The sequence below is a fragment of the Pleurodeles waltl genome, chromosome 2_1 (assembly GCF_031143425.1).
Source record: "Pleurodeles waltl isolate 20211129_DDA chromosome 2_1, aPleWal1.hap1.20221129, whole genome shotgun sequence".
NCBI lineage: Eukaryota > Metazoa > Chordata > Amphibia > Caudata > Salamandridae > Pleurodeles > Pleurodeles waltl.
The window spans coordinates 658,475,151-658,500,406 of record NC_090438.1 but is presented as its reverse complement, the minus strand read 5'-3'; the positions used below and the strand labels follow the sequence as shown (position 1 = coordinate 658,500,406).

Here is a 25,256-nt window from a genome sequence, read left to right as displayed (position 1 = left end):
GGGACTGTCTTTAAATCTAAGTGCAGGTCTCATTGGGAGCAGATAGAGGTGTGGCGTTTGAAGTCTCCGAGCCCACTATTTAAAATACATCTTTTGGTAAAGTTGTTTTTTAAATTCTGTTTTAAAATGCCGCTTATAGAAAGTGGGCATGTTCTCACTTAACCATTCTGTGTCTCTGCCTGCCTGTGGAATCCACGTCTGGGTCAGACTGACAGGCTAGTTGTGAATTCCCCCTAGACAGTGACACAAAAAGAGCAGAGGTGTGTACATGGGCTGCAGGAGAGAGGATGAGCTGACAACCTGCACCTAAAAGGGATGTGCCTGTCCTCACACGATTCAGTCTCCAACTCCATGGAGTGTGGCTGGGGCCAGGCATTGGCAAGGCAGTATTGTGTGAGCAACAGAGACTTTCCTTTGAAGTTTGCCTACTTCAAAGGCAGAAATGAGTGTAAGTAGTGAGTGTGAGTAGTGGAACCCAAACCCCAGATTTTTTTAACACATGCATCCGGAGGAGCCTGTGCCAAGGAGAAGAGCTGGAGGAGAAGTACTGCCCCTGTGCTGTGTGCTTTGCTGGGTTGGCCTGCAGTTGCTTCTTCTGCCTTAGAGAGGACAAAGACTGGACTTTGCTGTGTATCCTGCTTGTGAAGATTCTCCAAGAACTTGCCTCCTTTTAAGAAGTCTCGGGACATCAAAGTCTTCATCTGCCAGCACCTGAGGTCTCTTGCTGAGACGCCCTGACTTGCCAAGTGGTGCCACATCCAGTTTCTCAGTTCCTGGGCCCTTGGAAGGAGAAGCTGGCAGAACCAGAGAGTAAATCCATGCACGAAAGCTAAGCGGCAGAAATATCTACTCAGCGGATTTTCCAAGCGCTGTCCCTGGATGTCAAAATCTTCAACATCACTGCTCAGACTTTTGAGGCTGCTGGTCCTGAAATTGATGCATCACATACCCTGCAGAGAATAATTGATGCACGACCTCACTTGCGAGTAAGGAATCTATGCATTGCTTGCTTTTCCGGCGCATACTTTCCCATGCGGCCCTATTTTTCACACATGCCAGGTACTTTGTGCTAAAACAACTCATCCATTGATTTCTCTGGATTAAGACTTTCCTCTAAAAATTCATATCTTTGTGTATTTTGGATTTTTGTTGTTGTGGTCTTGTTTGATTTGTATGAATATTGGCTTGTGTGGAGTCCTTTTGTGGTCTGTTCACTGTTACTGTGCGTATTGGAGCAAATACTTCACTTATTGCCTTTGAGATAAGCCTGAGGGAGGGGAAGGGACTGAGGGAAGTGAAGGGAATGAGCAGAGGTTATCTGTGCTGTGCATCTCCCGTACCCTGACAAGAGTAGTGGTCTCTACTTGGACAGTGTGTAAACTGACTGCCAAATAAAGACCCGTTCCTAACACAAACTTAGTCTGCCGCATTCCTCTATTTTTCTACTTGTTTATAGGTTCTGTATTTTTTTTTCGTTTTTGATCGGTTAATTAGTGTTTGTGAGAAAACAGGGCTGATTGCAGAGGCCCCCTAACTTTTTGCCCCCATTTTCCACTTTATGCTGGTGTTTTCCTGACTCTGATGGTGCCCTGAGTACTGCTAACCAGTCCCAGGGCCTGTGCTCTGTGTAAAATCAATATGCAAATTAGGCTAATTATAATTGGCTAAGTTAACCTACCTATAAGTCCCTAGTATATGGTAGGGCATGTAGGTTTAGGGACCACAGCATAGGTGGTGCACCCATAGGTGCACTGCTGAGGTGCCCAGTGTCATTTTAAAGGCAGGCCTGCCTTGCTGGCTGCTTTTAAATTAAAGTTATATGCAAATTCGACTTTGGAATTAAAAGTACTTCCAAAGTCTTAAACTACCTTATTTTTACATATAAGTCACCCCTAAGGTGTGCCCTATGTGCCCCTAGGGCTGGGTGCCATGTAACTATAAGCAGGGACTTTATAAAAATAGATTTATAAACCCTGGTGAGGTAAAAACAGCCAAATTCGTTTTTCCCTCATTGAAGTAAATGGCCTTCATAGGCTAGAATGGGGAGACTTTATTTTACATTTTAAAGTCTCCTTAAATGTTGCATACCAAGAATTTGGTATCAAATTAATTGTTGTAATAAATCCCACAACTTCCAGTTGTTGGATTTAATATACCTTGTTCAGGTAAAAAGTTTTAGACTTTACCTAAAAAGTTGCCAATTTCAGCCCTGCATTGTTTTTGCTGCTGTGCTCTGATTGACCAGCCTGCAGCAGCTTAGCCAAGCTGCCTTGAGGTGTGAAGTGGCCTGGCTTCACACAAAGGAATGTGCTTGTGGGAGAGAATCTCCCCTCAGCAGATGGTGAGGCAGGAAGGGGGAGGGCTGCCAAACTGGTCTTCAAAGGCAGAGAAGGACATTTGGAGCAACCAGCAACACCCCCACATCCTGCAACCCCAGACAACTAGGTGCCCCCTTAGATTAGGAGAGGGCAGGAGAGGGGTGTGTTTATGATTTTTAGCCACACCAGTGGGTGGGCTCAGCCAGATGTAACCTCCAAAAATCAGATTCAGCCATGTTGGATTTTTAGAGAATGTTGCCTTCTGGGATGGATTTTTGCCACACTTCCCAGGAAGTGGTCATCACAGGGGGACGACCCTGTACCTGATTGGAGAACCAGGACCCCCCTGCTTTTCACCCAGGAGCAAGGATAAAACTGGCAGACCTGCACCCACGCCTCAGATACCCACCAGATTTCAACAAGAAAAGAACTAAAGGAGAAGGACTGCCCTGCTGGACCCCTAGCCTGCACCTGGAACCTGCACTCAGAAAGACTGCACCAGCTGCACACTTGGGCTTCACCACAAGAAGGACTTTGCCTGGCTTCAACTGGTTCAAGGAGGGACTTCCTGTTTGCTACAGGTGAAAAATTGCTATCCAGAGTCCCCTGCACCAACTCCTGAAGAAAGTGACCAGCTGACCACTGTCCAGTGGCCAAAAAGGAGTTTGCGCCAGGTGCATTCTGGGAGTGGTAGTCCGCACCCCCCAAGGACCATCTCAGAACTTCTGGACCCTTGGGGTGAGCTGTGGACCCCAAAAGAACCTTAAAATAACATCTGGGTGAAGATTTGAGAATTTTTGTAAAAAAGCTCCATAGAGGGACCGACCCGCCGCGGAAATTCTAGCCGGCTTGCCTCAACCGCGACCCGGCCTGATTTGGTGGTTCGTCCCGGTAAAGAAAAATCTCCGAAAAAGAGACTAAGTCCGAAGGTAAAAAGTTGACCGGGACCTCCCAGCCATCGTATCCGAGAAGGTCTCCATGGACGTCGGATCAAGATCCAGGTTTACCCCGGTTGAAGGATTTTCACCTCGAAAAAACGACTAAGTCCGAAGGTAAAAATCTCCACCGAGGAATCCAGCATTGCGTATCCGGAGAAGGGCTCCAGGAGGTCGGATAGGACTGGCAGGTTCGTCCCGCTGAAGAAAATCTTCAAAATAAAGACTAAGTCAGAAGGTAACTTTTTAACCGAGGCCTCCCGCGACCTGTAGCCGAGCAGGGCTCCATCGCGGTCGGCCTGAAAGTTTGACTTTGCCCCGGTCGAGGTGCAACCAGATGACCCGATTGGCGCTTTTTGTTTCTAAGCGCTAGAAAAATAATAATTCTTTAAAAATTCATATCTCCGGTTCCCCTTCTCCGATTTTATTCGTTTTTGTGTCATTTTAAAGATACAAATATAAACTATTTTTATAAATTGGTTTTGGATTTTTAAACTGTTTCCTGTGTTTTATTTAATTACTGTTTTGTGATATTTGAATGCTTTACACATTGTCTCCTAAGTTGAGCCTTGACGCTCGTTGCCAAGCTACCAAGGGTTGAGCTGGGGTTAATTTACTGAGACCTAACTGACCTAGGTGGGGGTTAGTGGCTTGTGGCTTGTTGCTAGGTGTAGGTACCTACCTGCCCTTACCAGTAACCCATTTTCCAACAGTGTTACTTTGCCTGGTCTTCCCTATGTTGGTAATCTCTCTGACACGTTCTATGGCTTTCACAGACATGGTACTCTTTTCCCTTTTAGGCTTACACCCTTCATAGTGGTTTGTGGTTTTGTTTTCTAAGTCACTTTTTGGTGCACTTTATTGGAGGACTTCCATGTTATTTGTTCTTTTATCTAGGTCAAACGGATATGGTGGTGGTAAGATGTCATGTTTTATATGATACTATGCAACTTGATATACAGTTAATGTATACCCTGTACTTTGCAGCCATGAAAGTCACATGTTGTGATAAAACAAGTGTTGGCTGTTAATGAGTTATTCGACAAAGGAAGAATTGATTCATCTGATTGAAACTGTTGATATCTAGTAACTTTGTAAGAAGACAGTGGCATTCATCAACTAAGGAAGATTGCATTGAACTGAGATCTTCGTGACTTTCTGCATGCCATATATTCTACACCGGAGTAACATTGAGTGCTGTGGTTTCGTCATGGTTTATTGCATTGTATGTGCTTTGAGTACATGTTTATGCCCTGGGGTAGTAGGGCATAGGTAGCCATCCAGCACCATCCTCAACTTTGATCAAAGCCCCCCACCCTGGACAAAGTGAGGGGCCTTCTGCTCGCCCGTGCACAGTGCACTGAGGCCTGTGGTGGCTTCTGTTTTGCCACTGCTGCAACCACTAGCAGCATAGTCCGTACAGGGCTCAAGACTTCTCATGCACACATTGAAGAGGAAACAAGATTGATGTCTCTTCTTAAGGTTTACCTTTGTTAAGAACTGAATTAAGGTTTGCAGGTGACTGCCTCCCTTACAAGTGCACAGGCGTCTTCAATACAGAACTGTATAGAGACCCTGTTAAGAGTTACTCCCAGTAGAGATATCCCGCTTCTGACATGCTCGTGGTATATTTTTAAGTTGTTTGTATTTTCTTTAGGTGACCGACTATGCAATAGCAAGAAGAATAGTGGACCTGCATGCAAGAAACGAAGAATCTATTGAACGGATATATTCCATAGAAGACATTCAGAGGTATTTGCTCTTTGCTCGCCAGTTTCAGCCGAAGGTAAGATCATTTCAGCACTTAGGAGTCTGATTTTTCCGATTAATTTTGCTATTAACTTATCATTTAGGATTTATTTTCAACTGTCGTGTTTTGTGACTGATTGGCATAGGTGTTCAGTTTTCTCAATGACTCATCTTAGTCTTCTATTTTCAAATAGGCTTCTTCTGAACATCATTCAAATTGTTGTTTTGTGCCTCTTACAAGCAAACCCACTTCGCTCCTGGAAAATCTGAAGTGTTTCATATATATCCAATCTAGCAGTAAAATTATTTCCTTAATAATTAAACGTATAGAGTATATAGTTTCAAGATTTTTCCGTGGCTGACTGACATTGTTTTGAAGCAATCTACATTTTGTAACGACATGCAATCAATATCGTTGTTTTGAAGCGAATGTTAAACTTTACAAGTAATTTATTTAGCATAGATCTTGCAGTCGCAGATCTAATTCTCAGCAATCAGTTTAACTTACTTTGGGAATGACTTTATCATCTTTTTTTTCCAGGAAAACAATTTACTTTTTTGTTTTCCAAGAGGGATGCGAATACAAACTGTTACTAAGGGGCAGTGAAGTGTGGATTTCACAAAACTCTTAAATTTTTGCACCCATTTAAATTTTGAGAGGACTCTGTACTTTTAGACTCCACGCACACCATTTCAATGCCAATTATACTTGTATTCGACATTTTTTAATGTGTATCACCATACATGGATGGTACAAGAACCTAACCTTTTTATAGGATCGAACGCGCAAGCGCTCTACCCTGTTGTAATCTGTCGGCTTTTAACCACACCCACCCTTGCTAATCGTTGCTTGTTGTGCTGGTTTGAAGTGCTTAATTTTTAGGGTCGAGTCTGCGTCGCATGCACTTGGGCATGCGTTTCCCTTGCGAGACGCTTTAGGAGTTAGAAAAGGGCTCGGAGCCCCGTTCACGTCAGTTGTCTTTCATTGGTTCGTGGGCTTGCCTGTTAAAATCTGCTTGCTTTCATTAGTGGAAGGCATGCATACGTCATACCTTTACTGGTGGTTAGCCCTCCTCGAGCGCAGGGACCAGGTATTGAAAACATACAAAGCTCGCTGTTTCCCATCAGGTTTGTGGACTCATTTTTATCTTTTATTCGCAGCGCGATCTCGCTTGACAGAAGTCGAGCGCTTTGCATAACATCGACCCTGTTACATAGTTAATTGCACTTTGCCGGTTACGTAGAAAATTGCACTTTTGCCGTTAGGTTTCAGTACGATTGAACTGTAGCAGCACTGTTTTTTTCTTTCAATGTGTAAAGAAAAATCTGGTTGGGAGTTTACAACTGCTAATAGCTGTAACTCAGAGAAATGCGAGACCCTAGTGCATTGCAAATGATTGTTTTCGGTGCATTTTATGAAATGTCCCTCCTTTGTGCGCTGAGTTCCCTCCTGAGGCCTTTTAACTAAGTGAACTTTTCTGTTGGCCATCACACTACGTCACGCTTCCTCCTGTTACAGGTTGTGATGGTCCCTCCTCCGGTTTTGGTTTGCCTTTCCGAGACAGTAACTCTTGCACTCATGACATCGGTGGCGCTTTGATTCAGCTTGTTCCTTTTCTGTGTCTCCTTCACGCTCATGGCGTGGTGCTTTGAATCGCCTCGGTTATGTGAAACTGTTTTACTTTTAATTTCATTTTTATTTTATGTGGCAAGAAAAATCTGTGTATTAGTTTACAACGCTGATAGCTGTAACTCAAGCAAATGTGAGACCCATTGCATTGCAAATGCTTGGTTCGAAGTTTTCCCTGTGTTTTGTCCTTCTAGAAAATCTGATTTGTATTTATTTTACTATATTATTTTCAAGAAGGGGAAAAAAGCCGGAATCATTTTTTAACTGATTTTTATTTTGCACAAGGCAAAATCAGGAAGGGCCTACTCCATTGTTGATATTCGAAACTGCGTGAGACTGAACCACAGGCGACATGTTTTGTCATCTGTATTTTGGCACAACCCACAGGACATTCAGTTGGCGTTTAGAGAATCAGGCTTTGAGTGGTAATATTTGTCTGCTTTATATCTATGTACACTTCGACAAACCCATTTTTTGTTGTTCATTTCATTTATTTTTTGCAGGGGGGCTTGCACACAAGCTTAGAGTAGTGGCAAACCTGCAGTACAATGCACATTTGACTAGACCAATGATGCTTCCTCCTTCCAATGTAACCGATCACACCCGTCCTTGCCACTGGGCTGTGCTAGTGACAGGTATAGTCCTGCCCACTCCCATAAACACTAATAGTCAAGCAGAACAACGTGTCATCTGTGCGTACTCCTTGCTAGAGAGACAGGAAAGGAATTATGGTGGTACTTCTTCACCGAGGACAGCCAACAAGGTTTTGGGAACATGGGATCACCACTGATGCTCTGCATTATGGCACTGAGGAGATCATGGGTGCATTTGCTCTTCTATCAGTCAGTGCAGGCGCCTGACTTTACTGCAGCACTGGCTGTCCCCCTGGCATCACTGTATTTGAGTTTTGTAGCAGCTGGGCACGGGTAGAATTGATTCCCAAAAATACTGAGGCATTTCCTGAGATACGTTGCACTCAAATCTAGGTGCAAACTAGGGGAGGTGGCAATTAGTGCCATCACATTGTGCACAAAGAATAATCTTTCAAAGACCTTGTTCGCTCTCGGTACAGTACAGTTTTCCTCTGACTCTTTGTGCGACTTAGATCATAGGTTATTGTTGTATAACCAACCATCAACCACGGTGGAGAGAAAAAAATTAGAATGAGAATAAGAACAGTTTTCTATCAGAGAGGGATTTACAAGTGGATGTGAATCCTTTCCAGTCAATAATGCATCTGTGGAAAGTAAAACTTCTTTCCCAAAGTAATAATGCCCCATTAGTTTTTTTTTTCCAGTGCAAAAGTAGTTATTGTAATGTTGGAGGAAGTCAAAAACACAATATTAAAAACTGAATTGAGATGTATTCAGACACCATGCTTTAATATTGCATTTTAGGCACCATTCTTATTTATTGGGAGATATTCTGAAATGTTGCTGAGATCTAAACTTGGCTGCAACAACTACCTGGCTGGAAAAGCCTAAAACGGGTCCATATCCAACTTGAGCTGGTCTTTGGGCTAGGGAGATGCTCATACTGCTAGAAACAAAAGATGGTAGTAAATGTGAGCAATCTAATTTTTCTTTTAGAAAAAACAAACAATGTTTTATATTAAAATATAATGCACTTGAATGACAAATGTGCATATGTAATTGGAAAGAGAGGGGGGACAACATATATAGGAGACCTTATCTTGAAGGCTCAATACGAGACCAAAAGTAGGATTTCCAGGTACATGCAGAACATGGAACAGCTATGAAATTAGCATAGAAGGTGTTATCAATCATATAACGATGTGTAAACTCACTGCTGCCAACCTCAAGATTTGGGGTCTTTTCCACTCTTGTCAACTCTGCAAAAATAAAAAATCTGATTGATCGTGACCTTTAATTCTGCAAGAAAATCTGTGAAGTAACTTCCTCCTGCTTTTTTATTCATAAATTCAGCAATAGTATCCATTCAATTCCTGCTCAATTGTCTCTATCATGCTTTGACTATTTTAGTACTGTTTCTTGATCTACACAAATTTTCACTAACATACGCTTACCCGTAACACAGCTGCCTGACCCTTGCTGAGCCTACCTACCAGTTCCTCCATTTCAGCTCATCAGTTTGATCTACATGAGCACCCGGTGTCAAAGCATATCTACAGGGTCCACTGTATTTGTCACTGGGCTGTCACCAAGTTAGGTCCTTGTTTGACCTAACCAAGATTTACATGGCTCTCTCCTAGGTTATTGCAGTCTTCTGCCAAACTACTAGATCTATCACCCATATCCAAAACTCATGTGGATGGCTGTTGCTTCTATTACCTGGCGTTCTAACGCTGGAATAGTCTTCCCCATTTATTAGATCTGATAATTGTAATCACCAATGCATATTTGTTTTGTGCTGTAAACTGTAATTCGACTTTGTCTTCTTGACATACCTGTTTATATCATTGTTTTAGAAAATGATTGGTGTTTGCTGATAACACATTTGGGTTTTATCTAAGGTCTGAAATGTGGTGTCTGTGCTCCTGGTATTTTGAATAAGTGGATTATATTGGTATTTGATATTTGACAGTAATTGACTGAGGGACATTTGGTGCTTCAAAATTGCCTCGTCCTTAAGAGGTGAGTGGAGAGGAGTGATTAGATGATGTTTTCATACATAGTAGTTTTATAATCTTAGCTATGACAGATCCAACATTTCTTAATTTCTTTCCTCATGTTATACGATTACGGGGGAAGACCTTGCTCTTATGTTAACAAAGAATGAGTTTGTTAAAGTGTATTAATTGATGTTGGGAGGGAGACTAGTGATAACCTGGTATATTTTAAGAAGTGTGGCGATTAATTCATTACAGTACAGATGTTATGCTACATTTCTCACTACAGGACTTACTAAACTTTGTGATTGTTACTATAATTTTTTTAGGCATGTATTCTTGTTTAAATTCAGTTAGAAGTGTATGTACTGTCACTGACGTTTTCCTCAGTACTGCGAAGATCTTGATATTCCTCTGAGGTGTTATTTTCTATATCCTCACAAGTTCACTTTATTTAAGAGACCCATGGGGGAGCAAGGGGTCAGTCCATAGCTCATGATAGGGTGGTTACTTGAAATAGATTTGCCCCGTTGCCCTCACTGAATACTGGTGTTTAACACGCTGAGCGGGCTGAAGGGTCTGCCCCAGTGCTTAATTTAATAAAAATGTGCCATGCCCAAAGCCCTCCTCTTAAACAAGTGGCTACTGCATTTAAATGTGGGGACACGGAATAATGAGGCGGGGTAATCCTGAAGCCATCTCGGGCCTCTTCAAACCATATAAAGCCACTCCCTGCCCCTTCATCTCACTCTAGCAGCCTTCTACTTTCTCCCTTTGGGACACTTTTTTGTTTTTCCTTTCCACCGTCTTTCCCATATGTCTTTTGTTCGTAGCACATGCTTGAGGCAGAAGAATAAGCCCCGGCCCTCAAAAATAAGTGCTGCTGCTCAGCACCCAAAACAAGCACAGATTAAGCACTGGTATGCCCCCGAGGGGGACTATCTGAACGTTGTATTGTGGACCGAAATCCAACTAGCCAAAAGGCAGCCAACGTAGTCAGTTGGAATATTGCTGGTATGGCAGCATAGTTTGATGCTCCTGCTTGGTTGGCTTTTATCAGATGCTTTGGGGTGATCTGTTTACAGGAAACTTGGTCTACATCCAACTGTTACTTTCTTGAGGGGTATAAAACTTCTGACCTCTGATATCGAATCCCAGATTGGTAGATTTAAAGGGGTGGGTCGATTTATTTTTGTTTCCCTGGCAGTAAAGTGAAAGATGGAGATTTTTACCTTTGGCTCCACAACTTTTCAGGCCATATCTTTTTCTATGCTTGGCTTTTCAAGTGTAGTGCTGCTAAATTTCTACAATGCTAAGACAACTATGACAGAGGCTTGTCATTCAACTCCTGGGCTCCTACCGGAGAAAACTCAGTAGATCTAAGTGGTCTAGAAGTCACCTTATCTTGGCTGGGGATTTTAACTTATAGTTGTGTGAGGATCCTAGAGAGAGGTGGAACCTTTATCACTGTAGCTTAGCTCCTTCTAGTCTACATTTGAAACACTCCAATCAAGGCTCTGCCCTAAATGGGATAGTGAGTTTAACTTGGTTTTCTCATGCAATAAGTGTCACTTTGAAAGAGAACAATATTCTCCCCATGTTTACAGGTGTGAATCTTTTATTGACTTTGTTTCTGTGCCTCTCTACCCATGTTACCAAAGTGGAAACTCAATTGAGCCCCTTTAGTGATCATAATCCCATGCCCTTATCCCTATGCTGGCTGTTACTAATGCAGGCGCGTGGGTTGAATGCTACAGGAGCCATGAGAGGGTGTGATAATGGAAGTAGACGTAGGAGGTCCAAGGTTGTTCAGGAGAGTTTTTCAAGGACCCTTTATTCCCTATGTGAAGCGTAATTTATTATCTGTCACTCTCCCATGTCTTAGGGGTCTTTATGGTGATTGCCACCACTTGAGTCTTTTGATATAATAGGATGAGGGGGATTCATATTGCAACCCCCTAACTGGTTCAACAAGGGATTTTCTCTACCATTGCAGAACTTGAAACATGCTTAAGCACCATTTCCAGAGACCCTGATCTTGTCAACCTGTTATAAACTCTATAGTCAAGAATTGGTGACGTGTAAGAGTAGGCTCCAGGATGGTGCTTGTGAGTCTCTTTTAGAGGCTAGTCCGCTGAGAATAGTGCCAAATTCTGGGGCATAATTAATAGCCCTGTTTTTTAGCCCCAGAACAGACAGGGTCTTTTAGCTCCAATGTCACAGAGGACAGCTAGCTGTCCCACTTTGAGGAGGTTTACAGTGTAGCTCCAACTGTTGATTAAAGCAAGCCCGTCCTGGCTAATGGGAAGCCAAAGTTGTCTTATTCTCTTGAGAAGGTCGAAGTATAGCTTATAGGGTTTATCTAAAAACAAGGCCTCCGGCCCGACTGCATCCCCCTGATTTGTACATCGACACTGAAGGTTGAACTTCTACCCTAATCTAGTTATTTCATTCAGCTGTTGTTGAGGGACCTTCCCAGTCTCGAGCTTCCTCAGTTATCATCCCTGTATTTAAGAAGGGTAATGGGGATAATCCCTAATGCAATCTGCCCATCTCTTTCCTTGATTAAGTGGTGAAAGTATTTGGGTGAGATTTACTGAACAGACTAGAGACCTGGGCAGATGAGCATAATCTTTTAGCTGATGTTCAGTATGGCTTTCATGCAGGTCATTCTACTGTTGACCATTGTTTAAACCTGTGCATGGTCTTGGGAAAATATACCATTGCACTTCCTTGGTCTATGCATCTCGCGTTCATGGACCTCACCTTCATATTTGATGGGGTGTCAAGAGAGAAACTGTGGCACATTGTCATCTATGGGGATGGAGCAGAATATTGTCTTGTTTCTCAGGGACTTGCATCGGAACACTATAGCATTGGTGCGATATACCAAGGACCTTCGATGTACACAGGATTTTAGCATCTTTAGGGGAATAAGGCATAGCTGAATTATGGCACTTTTCTTTTTATCCTGTATGTGAACCATCTAGAGCAGGTTCCAACTACCTCCATTGCAGGTTATCCTCAAATTGGACATCAACATTTGCTGGTCCTCCTGTATCCCGACGATACTATTATAGTGCTCTGCACAAGACTAGTAAATTTTCCTACTTAAGAATGTTTGATTCCAATATGAATTGGCACCCTTTGGTCAACCAGACGAGGGGATTTTGTGAGAGCTAATACTGTGATCTCCAACTTTGCTGCACATTTGGGTAAAAAAAAAATATATGGAGAATGCCCTATTACAGATGTATAAGGCCTAGTGAGTCTCCAAGGTGGTATATGGGAGCGAGGTATGGGGCTATGTTAAGTAGATGAACTACAAACTGTGGAATTTTCTTTTTTCTGAATGTCTTTTGTGTTCCCCAATGTGCCCCTACTTTTACAGTGCATGAAGAGCTGGGAACTGGTTATGTATCAGACAATATAGTGTTATACACTCTTTCTCTCTAGGCAGATTTATGGGTTAGACCAGAGGTTACTTTGAATAGTGAGATCTTAAAAGATTGTCCCTCATGGCCATGTTTATTGTATCCCTTAGGTCAAGTATATGAAGGACACCTTGAATGTATGAGGCAGGAGTGAGCTATTTGTTGTCCCAGAGCCTATTGTGAAGGCTGGCCAGATATACCTCAAAGCTCAGTTCCTGCAGCAAAGGGCTACATCCAGAAAACTCTCTAGCAACTCTGTCAGCCAGCTGTGCATATGGTCAAGATATAATTGTTCTACTGCTAATTATTTTTATCAAATAACCAGAGACACTGGGGCCTGAAAAAGCTGGCCACTGGGATTTGTAAAAGCAAGGGATTATGATCTGATAGTAATCTGGATGGAGCTCTGTTTCAGCTTCCACTGATAGCACTGTAGGACCAAAGAAATAGTCCAAGCGAACAAACTTGTTATGGAGGGACAAGTAACATGTATATCCTGGATCTGGTGCTGTGATCTATTGCTAACCTTAATGCCCTGAATGCCTTGGGTTTCCAACCCTGGTAATTACCAGGGCCGGTTAGGCCTTTACCAACTTTGAGATGAATGTTAAAATCTCCACAAAGTACTAAGGGTAGTGGCCACAAGGACAGTGCTACATTTAATGTATGGAATACCTCTGCTTCAATCGTATTTGACCCATAGACAGTGCAGAGAGTAATCCTTGCATTATCTATAGTACATTCCTGCATGATTCAATGGCCATCTTTATCCCTCAAAATATGACCAACTGAACTGCCTAAGTTCCGGCTCAAAACTGCCATACCATGAGTCGATACATGCTGCTGGGTACATGCCAAGAACGCCTACTTCAGGTCATTAATGCAGTGTTGTTTCCCCCATGGTCTGTGTGTCTCCTAGATATGTACAATGTCATCTTTATTTGATTTAAGGAATATTGTTGCTTTTCTTTTACGCTCATCATTTAAGCCACACATGTTAGTAGAGCATATTCGCACCTTATGTCCCATTAGTGTAATTCTTTCTGTCTCTAACCCCGGACTCTTCAATTTTATCATAACTAAATAAGGTACCTTTGCAAACTTTGCTAAAGACTTGCCCATCTAGTTGCCCTCCAGTTTCTTCTCATGACTGTCCTGAACAAATGACTTTAAAAAATAAAGCATTAGGTTGGTGCTTTTCTTGTCTATACCTGCTATGGCCACATTTGTGCTGCTGCTGTATCCCAAAACCCCTGGCCCTTGAACCCAAACACCCGTTACCTACCCCACCCACTCCTTCCATCGGTCCACCCTCACCCAACACCTCCCTCCATCTCTGAGAGGTCACAGGACCCTCCTGGTCTATTTCACAATGGGACAATGTGCCCCTAGCCTACTCCTGCCTCTAGTCATTAAATCAAACATGAGTGGTTTGCCTTATTGCCCCCAGCAAAGTGCAGGAGGGCTCCCTCTGTAATACCATTCACCAGGACTCCACCAGGACTAGAGAGAGATCAGTGAGTCCAAAAACTTTTTATCTTGAATTGTTGAAGTAAAATAACAAGTATTTTCCTTAACAAGCACATTCAGCTTAGCAGGTTTCAATAAGAAAGCCTAAGCCACCTTTCCATGAAGCGGTGCCATTAGCTGTCGGACATGCCATAGTTTCTCCACAGTGGCAGGGCAAAAATCAGGTTGGCACCGATCGGGCCGAGCAAGATCATAGAGACTGATCAGAACAGCCCTAGGCTTCACCCCTGATTGCCCGGCCCCACTTGTCATTCTGAAAGGGAATCTAAGCTCTCTGGACTTCCATTTCCTGATTGCACTAGGCAAGGTCCCGGGAAAGCTTCCCTAAAGAGCTCCATGATAAATCTGGGGGCATCACTGTAGGAAGCTGGCCCTGTATATACTATATTAAAGTGAGATATAGTGTGCACAGAGTCCAGGGGCTCCCCAGAGGTTTAACCGAGGCTAAAGTAGATAATATTTATGCTCTTTTGTGGTATTGTGGTGAAGAAATTAGGCTTATCAGAGGGTAGTGCAAAGCATTTGTTGTACACACACAGAAAATAGAAGAAGCACACACTCAATGACTTAATTCCAGACCAATGGTTTTTATATTGCAAAAATATATTTTCTTAATTTATTTTTAGAACCACAAGATTCAAGTTCCACACAGGTATGGACAGTACTTGGTTTGAAATAGGTAAGTAATACAGTTTTTGAATTATGGGCAATAAGCTATTTAAAAAACGGACACAGTGCAATTTTTGGAAACAGATCCTGGGAGAAGAAATCTTAGGTCTTTTTATAGGTAAGTGTAACACTTATAGTTTCATTCTCCGGGTTTTAGGAAGTACACCGGTTAGAGTTCAAGTTAACCCCAAACACCCACCACCAGCAACATAGGGCTGGGTGGATGCAGAGGTCAAAGTGGAGCAAATTTAACGTAGGATCCTAAGGGGACCGGGGCTGCTCAGAATCTAGTCGAACAGCAGGTAAGTACCCGTGACTCGGAGGGCAGACCAGTGGGGATTCGAAGAGCACTGAAGGGGCCACAAGTAGGCACCAAACACACACCCTCAGGGGTGGCTGGGTGGAAACAGGACATCGGGTTTCCAATGCTTGTCTGAGGGAACCCTGAGGGTTACTCAGAGGCTGCAGATGAGGTCCAGGGGGGTGTCTCAGGCACACCACTGGTTGGACAGGGAGGAGGGCCTGCTGAACACTGAGGCACCAGGGTCAGTTTCTCCAAGGCCTGGGTGGCTGTGGGTGCAGTGTGTTCTTAGGCATCGAATATCTCCATCTGGAACTTCGTGGTTGGGGGGACACTTGGGATTCCATCTGTAGGCATCATCGTGGAGGGGTGGAGAGGTCAACCCAGGGTGGGCACTTGCTTTGAATCGCCTGGGGACCCTCTCTTGCTGGGTGGACCACCTGGATACGGGCCATGGGCGTCGGGTGCACAGGGCTCAAGACTCACGCATCTGGAGTGAGGTGGGAGTCCTTGGTTGTAGGTTTCTTTAGACGGAGCCGCTGTCCTCTGGACTTCCTGGTCCTTTTGGGACAAGGCAGTCTTCTGGAGATGGCAGAGGTTGCTGGGCCCACTGGACACATTGCTGGTCTTTTTGCAGGTTCTTTGAAACAGGAGACAGGCCGGTAGGGATTGGGGCCAAAGCAGTTGTCATCTTCCTTATTCTCTGCAGGGGTTTCAGCTTAGCAGTCCTTCTTTTCGTCCACCAGGAATCTGGTGAGCTGGGTTCAGGGAGGCCCTACACTAGCAGTTTGGCTAACATACAGGCAACATCTCTAAGATGCCCTTTGTGCATTTTCCGATAAATCCCACACTGGCCTCAGTGTGGGTTTATTGTGCTGAGAAGTTTGATACCAAACTTCCCAGTATTCAGTGAAGCCATTATGGAGCTGTGGAGTTCGTAATGACAAACTACAAGACCATATATTCAGTATGGATACACTGCACTTAAAATGTCTAAGAATGGACTTCATCACTGTAGGGGCTCATTGCTCATGCAGCTATTCCCTCACCTGTGGCATAGTGCTCCCTGCCTTAAGGCTGTAAGGGCTTCTAGAGGGGTGACTTACCTATGCCACAGGCAGTGGTGGTTGGGCATGGTACCCTGAGAGGGGTGCCAAATGTAGAATCAAAGGTACAGTTTTAGGGAAGGAACACTGGTGCTGGTGCCTGGTTAGCAGAGTCTAAGCACAGTTTCAAAGTTGGCATCAACTCTAGGCAGCAAGTGGGGGTAACCATGCAAACAGTGGCACTTTCCTACAACTGCTACCTTCCATCCCCTCTGGAATACCTAGAACTCTCAGGTTATTGCGCCTAAGTCGGTCTTCCACATCATCCACATGGGCTTTGAACAAGTCGATTGCCTCTTTATGTGCTGCCTGATCATCCTCGAGCTTGGAAATCCTGTTTTCTGCTTCCCCCATCCTCTCAGCAAATACAGAACATGTCTTAGCTACTCTGCGGATGGCACTCTGCATTTTACAACAAGCTAATTGAGTCCGTCGGCTATCTGCCCTTGTTTCATCCCGATGCTCCGTGATACTCTGGTATATAGTTAGCTATATTGCTAGAATATTCCAATATTCCACTGACTTGAAGCCACCTAAAGACATATCTCCATGGCAAGAGGTGGCTGAGTAGTCCCTTTGAAGCATCCAGTGCTTGCTTGAGCGTATCTAGGTGTGGGCGCAAACCTTTATTTATTTTTTGTCCTCCAGACAGTGGCAGACACTGTCCGATCAGCTGCCCAGAGGTCTTGTTCTCTTTGGAGGCACTTATGTCACTGGCCACTGCAGTCCGGGAGCTCCTCTCTGCCCGGCTCCCCATTCCTTAGTCATCAAAGTTGTCCTCGCTGATCCAACTTGACTGGTCAGAGAATGAAAAAACACTGTCCCCAGGTCTCCGTCCATCGGTTTACAAACTGTCTCTGCGACACACAGACTGAGAGCCCTTTTGTACTGGGTTAAAGGTCACTTCTATCCTGTGATTTAAGACCTTTTCAAATGCTTGAATGTGATTAATCATTTCCCCTTTATTACTCAGTCACCTGCCTTTCTGACCCTTCCAAAATTACTTTTTTTTAAACACAATGCTGGGTGATTAGCAGGGTTCTGAAGATTCTTCACCATGTGGGCTGTCTTGCCCTGTGCCTCTACATTCACATTCACAGTTGCAAGCTCAGCACAATTACACTCACCTCTGGGGTGGTAGTGCCCTCCACGTTCAATACAGTAGCACCTAATGCAGCAATCTGCAGAGGCTGAGACACAGACCATATCGGGAATGGGGGGAGCTGCAGGGAGAGCTTTGAGTGCACCCACCTCGGGAGAGACTTCCTAAACAAAGTCAGGAGTGCCGCTGTTGCAGCTGTCTTTTTTCTTAGTTGGGCAAGCTCCACTAGCTGTCTCAGGTGCCTCTGAACCACCTTCACTTTCTCCAGCACAAATCTTTTTGCCCTCTGAGAGCCAGGCAATGTGGTCCAGATTCTGCCCATGCCGCTGCAGATCCTCCAGTCAGATGAGCTTTCATCCCCCACTAGCAAAATTCCCAGGCATTTCCCGGCTGCAGCATCTTGCAAAACCCAGCAGGAATCCCATTGGCTGACACTGCCATGGCAGGGAAAGAGCAACGCGGACCAGACTTCAGGCGAAGCCTGCACAGTGTTGGACCTGGCCCTCTTTCAGGGTCATCCCCAAACTTTTTGACTCCTTCCTCCTATTTTTCCTGACCTGTTTTTGTTGGCTTTAGGTCTCTGGGCACTTTACCACTGCTAACCAGTGCTAAAGTGTATATGCTCTCTGTGTAAATTGTACTGTTAGTTGGTTTATACATGATTGGCATATTTGTTTTACTAGTAAGTCCCTAGTAAAGTGCACTAGAGGTGCCCAGGGCCTGTAAATAAATTGCTGCTGCACTGGTTGTGCCACCCACATAAGAAGCCCTGGAATCATGTCTCAGACCTGCCACTGCAGTGTCTGTGTGTACAGTTTTAAACTGTACCCACTTTCCAGGCCTAACCCTTCCCTTTTCCTACATGTAAGACACCCCTAAGGAAGGCCCTAGGTAGCCCCATGGGCAGGGTGCAGTGTATGGTTAAGGTAAGACATATTGGATCTCATTACGACCTCTGACCGCCGAGCGGCTGCCAATGCAGCCACACTCCCACCGCAGCCATCAGGAGATTCCCGCTGGGCGGAAACCTGGTTTCCACCCGCAGGCCCAGCAGGGATCTCGGCCGCAACACAGGAGCCTGCTCCAAATGGAGCCGGCGGTGTTGCGGCCATGCGACGGGTGCAGTTGCACCCGTCGCGCTTTTCACTGTCTGCTGTGCAGACAGTGAAAAGCTGCACGGGCCGTGGCAGGAGGCCCCTGCACTGCCCATGCCAGTGGCATGGGCAGTGCAGGGGCCCCACGACTCCCCGTACCGCCAGCCTTTTACTGGCAGTTCAAACCTCCAGGAAAAGGCTGGCGGTAGGGGGACTCGTAATCCCCTGGGCAGGGCTGCTAGCAGCGCTCCCCTAGCGGATTATATCCGCCAGGACCAATGTTTTTGACTGCCAGGTTTGTAATGACCCCCATAGTAATGTGTTTTATATGTCCTGACAGTGAAATACTGCCAAATTCCGTTTTCACTGTTGTAAGGCCTATCTCTCTCATAGCTTAACATGGGGGCTGCCTTTAAATAAGATTAAAGCATAGTTTCCCTTTTGGGAGCAGATAGACATGTGGAGTTTGGTATCTCTGAACTCATAATTTAAAAGTACATCTTTTAGTAAAGTTGATTTTAAGATTGTGTGTTTGAAAATGACACTTTTAGAAAGTGGGAATTTTCTTGCTTAAACCATTCTGTGACCATGCCTGTTTGTGGATTCCCTGTCTGGGTTAGTTTGACAGTTGGGTTGTTTGCACCTCTCTCTAGACAGTGATACAAAGGGGGCTGGGGTATAGCCTGCATATCCTGATAAGCCATCGGTGCTAGGAGGGGGGGAAGGGGAAGGAGTGGTCACTCACACCTGAAAGGGCTGTGTCTGCCCTCACACAATGCAGTATCCAAACCCTGGTGTGTGTCTGAGGCCTTGCCTGGGCAAGGCAGGATTTCACAAACAAGTGAGACTTTCCTTTGAAGTTAGCCCACTTCAAAGGCCAAAATGGGTATAGGAAGAGCACCCAAAACCACAGACTTTAGACACTTCTTGGGGTAGACACTCTACCGCACAGACACTTCTGGACAAGAAACCTGCTTGAGAAGAATCCCTGAGCCAGACCTGCCAAGAGGAACTGCCTGGCTACCCAAAGGACTCGTCTGGACTGCTTATCTGAGAGGAACTGCTGCCTTGCTGGTGCCCTGCTGCCTTGCTGCTCTATGGCTGTGCTGAGAAGTGCTCCTCAAGGGCTTGCATAGAGATTGCCTCCTGTTCCCTGAAGTCTCAGGACCAAAAAGACTTCATTCACTCCTGTAACTGGACTCCTTGTGCAGCACAAATTTGACGCACAGCCTGCTAAAATTATGCACAGTCTGCCCTGTGGTGAAAAATTCACTGCACGCCGAACCAGAATGACGCAGCCCGACTTCACAAAGAGAAGATCGACGCAGCACCAGCGTAGAGACCTGAAATTCAAAGCACAGTCCACCTGATCGATGCACAGCTGACACAGGACGACCCAGCGAGGAGGAATCCCAGAGAGGAATCGATGCAGTGCCTACCGTGCAGGAGAAATTACCATGCAACACCCACCGAATCGCAGCGCCCAGGATTCCATGCATCGACCCCGGGGCATCTGAAAACACGCGAACACGAAGGGGATCCAAGTCTGCACGCCGGAAATCGACATAAAGCCTTCCCGTCCATAAAAAATGATGCAAGTCTGTGTGCAAAGGGGCGAAACCGACACACACCTCTGTCTTCCACGCATCACCTACACTGCGGTCCCCTGCTGAGATTTTGAGCGCAAACCAGGTACTTTGTTCTTGCAAGAGACATTTATTGTTTTTAAGAGACTAAAGACAGTTTATATAATTTTTTACAGTGATATCTCAACATATGCTTATTGCCTTTTGATCATTTTGACCTGCATCTTATCAGATAAATATGTATTTTTCTAACCATTTTGTGGTATATTTTTGTGGTGCTATACTGTGTAATTGCATGATTTATTGCACAAATATTTTACACATTGTCTTCTAAGTTAAGCCTGACTGCTCAGTGCCACGCGACCAGAGGGTGGGCACAGGATAATTTGGATTGTGTGTGACTTCCCCTGACTAGTTAGGGTCCTTGCTCTTACAAGGGGTAACCTGATTAGCAACCAAAAACCCAATTTCTAGCAAATAGGAACCTTTAGTTTTAAGCTGTTGACCACTATCCATAGCAGTGGGCTGCAGCCGTACGACCTAAAGCAGCCTTTCCATGTGCACACAGGGGGCAGAAGCAGAGCGGGACGGAAGAGTACTTCTTTGTCATCTCAAGCAGCCACCACCTTGACCTCTTTTCCCCCTGCTCCGCTCCAGAGAACAGGATGCATTAGCCAAGCAACATGTACGAAATCACGTTTTCTTAACAGTGCCTAATATGGAGCCTTATCTTACATGGGTCCTTAGCGCGCGTGTTTCTTATTTACCAGCTTCCGAATGGATTTGTTGCTCTTTTTGTTAGCTGTTCCGAGGGGCTGCTCTAGGGGGTCATAGGTTGGAACCCTGTAGTTGAGACATGTCTCCGCAGGATACCCTGTATTTTATAATGTTCATTAGTTTTAATGCGATCCTGGGAATTTTTATCCTTCCAATTTTAAAGCGAGTGAATTTTAATCAAATCAGCCCAGTTGTAATGTACCTCCAAATACTCCCAGTTGATATGATCCTGAACGTGGTTAGCTTTTTAAAAGTTGCCCTGAGATTGAGGAATAGCCGTGAAAACTAATATACTATTTTTATGCCTTATAAATATTTACGAGTTTTAGGCATTTTCAACATGATTTTGTTTTCTGCTTTTAACATCTTTGTGTATATATAATTGCACTAGGATCTTGTTGCTAATTGGTGCATGTACTCTACTTTTATGTTGTGCCTTTATGATTTATTTACAAGTCGAATAAAGTTTATTTGATGATACTCCTATTGAAGGCAGCCAGTACAATTTATCTAGGTTATAACACAGTACTCATCCGGTCCTATTATTTGAACTGTATCACTTGTTGATCTTTTAATGTTTTATTGTTTACATTGCTTCTTTCCTCTTAACCTTGAGAAAGCGGCCTGTGCGCTGCTACTGTTTGCTGAAAGTAGCAAATGTAGGTGTGTGTAACATTGTATTAAAGTTTCTTACTGTTATTAATTATGTGTAAATAAACTAACAAATACAATGGTACATTTATTTTAAACAAAATGTAATGTATAGCCTTTTTCATATGGTGCCTCACATGTTCTTTTGTGTTAATATTTGTAGAACGCAGGAGACATTACTGGTGAGTGAGGGCACCAGGACAATTTCCCCTTGTTTATTTCAATGGAAGTAACCTATTTTTATAGGAATTTGCATTTATCATATGACAAAGTACAGGACCTAACAGGAGGTGATAAATGTACCTGTTTTACCTGTTTCCGGTATTTCGATATTTAGTTGAGACTTGTGCCCAGTAGGTATACGGTCGTTATTCTCTGATCAGTTTCTGCGTTTGTGTGGTTGTCATACTAGGTATGTGATAAAAACAGCACGTATCTCTGCTATGAGTTGTGATCCGCACCACATTAACTGATAAGGCCGTGGCCCGAATTTTTTTTATGAATATTAATTTTTGCCTGGTTTGGAAATTTAAGTTTTGCGGAGTCCAGTCTCTGGGGTCTGGACATGTGCCGGTATTTACCGCGCCTTTGTTTGGTGTACACTGCGTTCTGGTAATTCCGCGGAAGGGAGACGGGAAAAATCTGTGTTTCATCAGTGGTGTGCTCAGTTCTGTCGACTCTTGTACTCTTATGTCATGATTGTTTTGCAGGGCGTAATCTAGGAGTGTCTGTTGGAGAGATCAAGGAATCCGGAGTCAAAGGCAGACAACTTCCAGCCACTCATGGGCATTGTGCTTAATATATTGTTTCTTCTTGTGCCTGCATGGCTCTAGTCTTCAGTGCATGCATGTTTGCTTTGTTACACCAGGTTAAACGGCGATGTCTGAAGCCCTTTATATGTTTCAGAATATTGTTTGATAGCCTTTTCTAATTTAGGTACTCCTGTGCCACAGTTGTAGGAGTATCACCTGTTTTAGATGTTTAGAGTAAATGTTTTTACATTTTTAAAGAGCACAGCATAACCAGGACTATGTCCGCGCTCTTTACAGGGAGCCATACAACTGAAAAAAAATATTGTGGAACCGTATCAACAAACCTAGTCAAACACTGAACGTGTGCCAGCAGAAACCCTACATTTTAGGCATAGCTCGCATACGATGAACAAGTGCGATAGGTAAGGCAAATAGAAACCGAACATGTTTAATTGGTATTGCATTCTTCTCAAGAACGAGGGGAACCTTGAAAGAGAGAACAGTGAGAGGGTGGGCCGAGAACGCGAGATACTGACAAAAGCAAGCTAACCAGGGAAGATGGATTACAAGAGTCTGGCAGAAGTCGTTGAGTTCTCGCAGAGGAGGCATCGATGCGATTGATTAGAGGGAAAAGTGGCGAACAGAGGATGTAAGAAGAAAGGGAGACACTAGTGTTCGATGCATAAATCTTAAAATGGGAGATTAATTAACTGAAGGACAAAGGAGGAATAACCTAATGATGGTTAATTTTGTGTGAAAGGGAGGCTTAGAGAGAATAGTAATGGATGAATTGGTAAAACACACTTGAGCTAGAAAAGCATGATTGTAAAAGGAAGAGGATGATTGATTACCCCTGAATGTGTTAAAAGGTTATTCTGGTGGAGCTTAAACTGATATCTTAATGAATTTCTGTAAGGACAGGGGTTTAGTGCTTGTATTGTCTTCTGGCAACGAATTCCAATGGGTGAAAGTATATTTCACGTGAGGGAAAACGAGTGCCCTCGTTCTCCAGGAAAGCAATACTTACTTTCTTATATTTAATGTTTTTCGTGAAGGGATTCACTTTGGAGAAAACAGTAGGTGCTCAAATACAGTAATTTGTTAGTTGAATATGGTGGACTAGGTAACTTCCCTTACCGCCGAAGTGCAATGTTTGCGGTGCTTCTAAAACCCAATGTTCGAGGGTGAGAAATTCATGCTGCTGGAGTACTTCGTTCACTTGCTTCTAGGAAATACTACTTGCTCTATTCCTCTTCTCCTAGATAACCAAGGAAGCTGAGGAATTTATCGTTGACAAGTATCGACACCTGAGACAGCGGGACGGCAGCGGAATAACCAAGTCTGCCTGGAGGATTACAGTCCGCCAGCTTGAGAGCATGATAAGGCTATCTGAAAGCATGGCTCGCATGCATTGCTCAGACGAGGTAATCAATTGGAAGCCGCGCGTCTGCGTCACTGCTGTGTACTGATGTAGTTGTTTGGTCTGAGCATGAATAATGTAATTGAAATAGAAGGGTTATGCTTAAGCATACAACGATACATTCTGTATGCCTTCAGGCAGTTCGTTTGTGCTGACTGATGTTTAAACACACCGGTGTTTAGGGGCTCAGTGTATGCAGTGGTACTGACGAACATTTTTCAGAGTGGTGGTCCCGCCATCAATTTTAAATCACTAAATTCATAGGGACTGTGAAATATTCAAGCCTGTCACAAAGAACAAGTATAGCAAATAAACCATGCTAATGCAGCAGGAGAGTGGTAAGGGTGTGCATTTTGGCAGGGGCGGTTCCTCCATGAGGGTGGAGAAGCATCGCCCCCCCCTCCCCCCCCCCCCCACACCCTCAGCCAGCAGCAGCAGCAGCTGCAAAACCTTTACAAAGAAACAATGACAAACGGTGTTTGGGGCGCCACAGGGATGACGTGCTCTGACTCCCTCAGCACTTCCTCTCAGAGCTCATGTGTGTGGCTGGCCGTCTCAGACCTGCTAAACGCACATGCGCTTTAGGCACTAATGTTGCTGGGCTGGAGAGAGCCTGCACAGGCTCCCAGTCAGCCTGGAGAGCCTCAGCTGGGCGCTCCCAGCTGATCCTGATGCTGCCTTAAGCAGCATCAGGATTGGCCGCAGAGCAGGCTTGGAGCCTATGTCTGCAGCCAGCAGGGCAGAGGAGCGTGGGACCACGCCAAAAAGGTAAGGGTTTTTTTTTTTTTTTTTAATTTGAACTTAATTGTATTACATTTTAGGTGCCCCGCCCACCTCACCCGCCCCTCTCCTTTAGAGTGAAGCGGGCCACAACTGAATTTTGGAGCACGCTGTTTCCAGTATATTACAAAAGCATGGTGTGGAAGTGCATTGCCATTTGCAGAAAGCCCATTTTTCATTGGCCACAAAATTCGACCGACATGTAGTTTTACTGATAACAGTATATAACGCACAAATGTGTGCAAATCTGGTTTCAGCTGGTATTTATCAGTTGCACAGTCACTAAAGTGCCTTGATTTTTTTTTGATCCTATTAAAAGTGGGAATGGGTGATAAACGCCACACAGCTGGAGAATTTTGGCCACTCCTCGTTATGCTTGTAACAAGGAGTTCCGGCCAAATTCCATCAACTGCTGCTTGTCGTTTTTTTTCTTTCTTCTTCCATTGGTGTCCCCCCTAGTGCTATTTTTAGGTGCTGGGTGGTCACCAGTGAAGTTTTTGCGGTGAGGGCTGCATCTGCTAGAGTGGTAGCAAAAGCAACTAGAGCATCGCGCCCTCTGGAATGCCAAGTGGTGCCATTTGTGCTGATTTTTTTCAGTGTAGAACAAGCTCCCAGTGCTAAAAAGTAGCGCAACATAATGATTTCTGCCTGATCAATGAACTCTGTGGAATATTGTGGCGTTTTCATGAAACTATCTAGAAATCCGCAGAGTGAATCCCCACTACTTCCAGCCACCCCTGAATACAATTTCACCAAGTCATGTCTTGATTTGTTTGGATCCTAGTAAAATCTTTCCACCAGAATACAGTTTTTCTTTTTTTTTTTAAGTGCT

At 44.3% G+C, this 25,256-nt stretch overlaps 1 protein-coding gene across 1 annotated transcript in view; it reads left to right on the top strand.

Moving 5' to 3' along the window:
* LOC138259079 (maternal DNA replication licensing factor mcm6-like) overlaps positions 1 to 25,256 on the top strand; it is a 482,778-nt gene that overhangs the window by 346,363 nt on the left and 111,159 nt on the right. The window contains exons 12-13 of the mRNA XM_069206547.1: positions 4,911 to 5,039; positions 23,487 to 23,648. Of these exons, the coding sequence (XP_069062648.1) occupies positions 4,911 to 5,039; positions 23,487 to 23,648 (291 nt within the window). The remainder of the gene's footprint in view (positions 1 to 4,910; positions 5,040 to 23,486; positions 23,649 to 25,256) is intronic.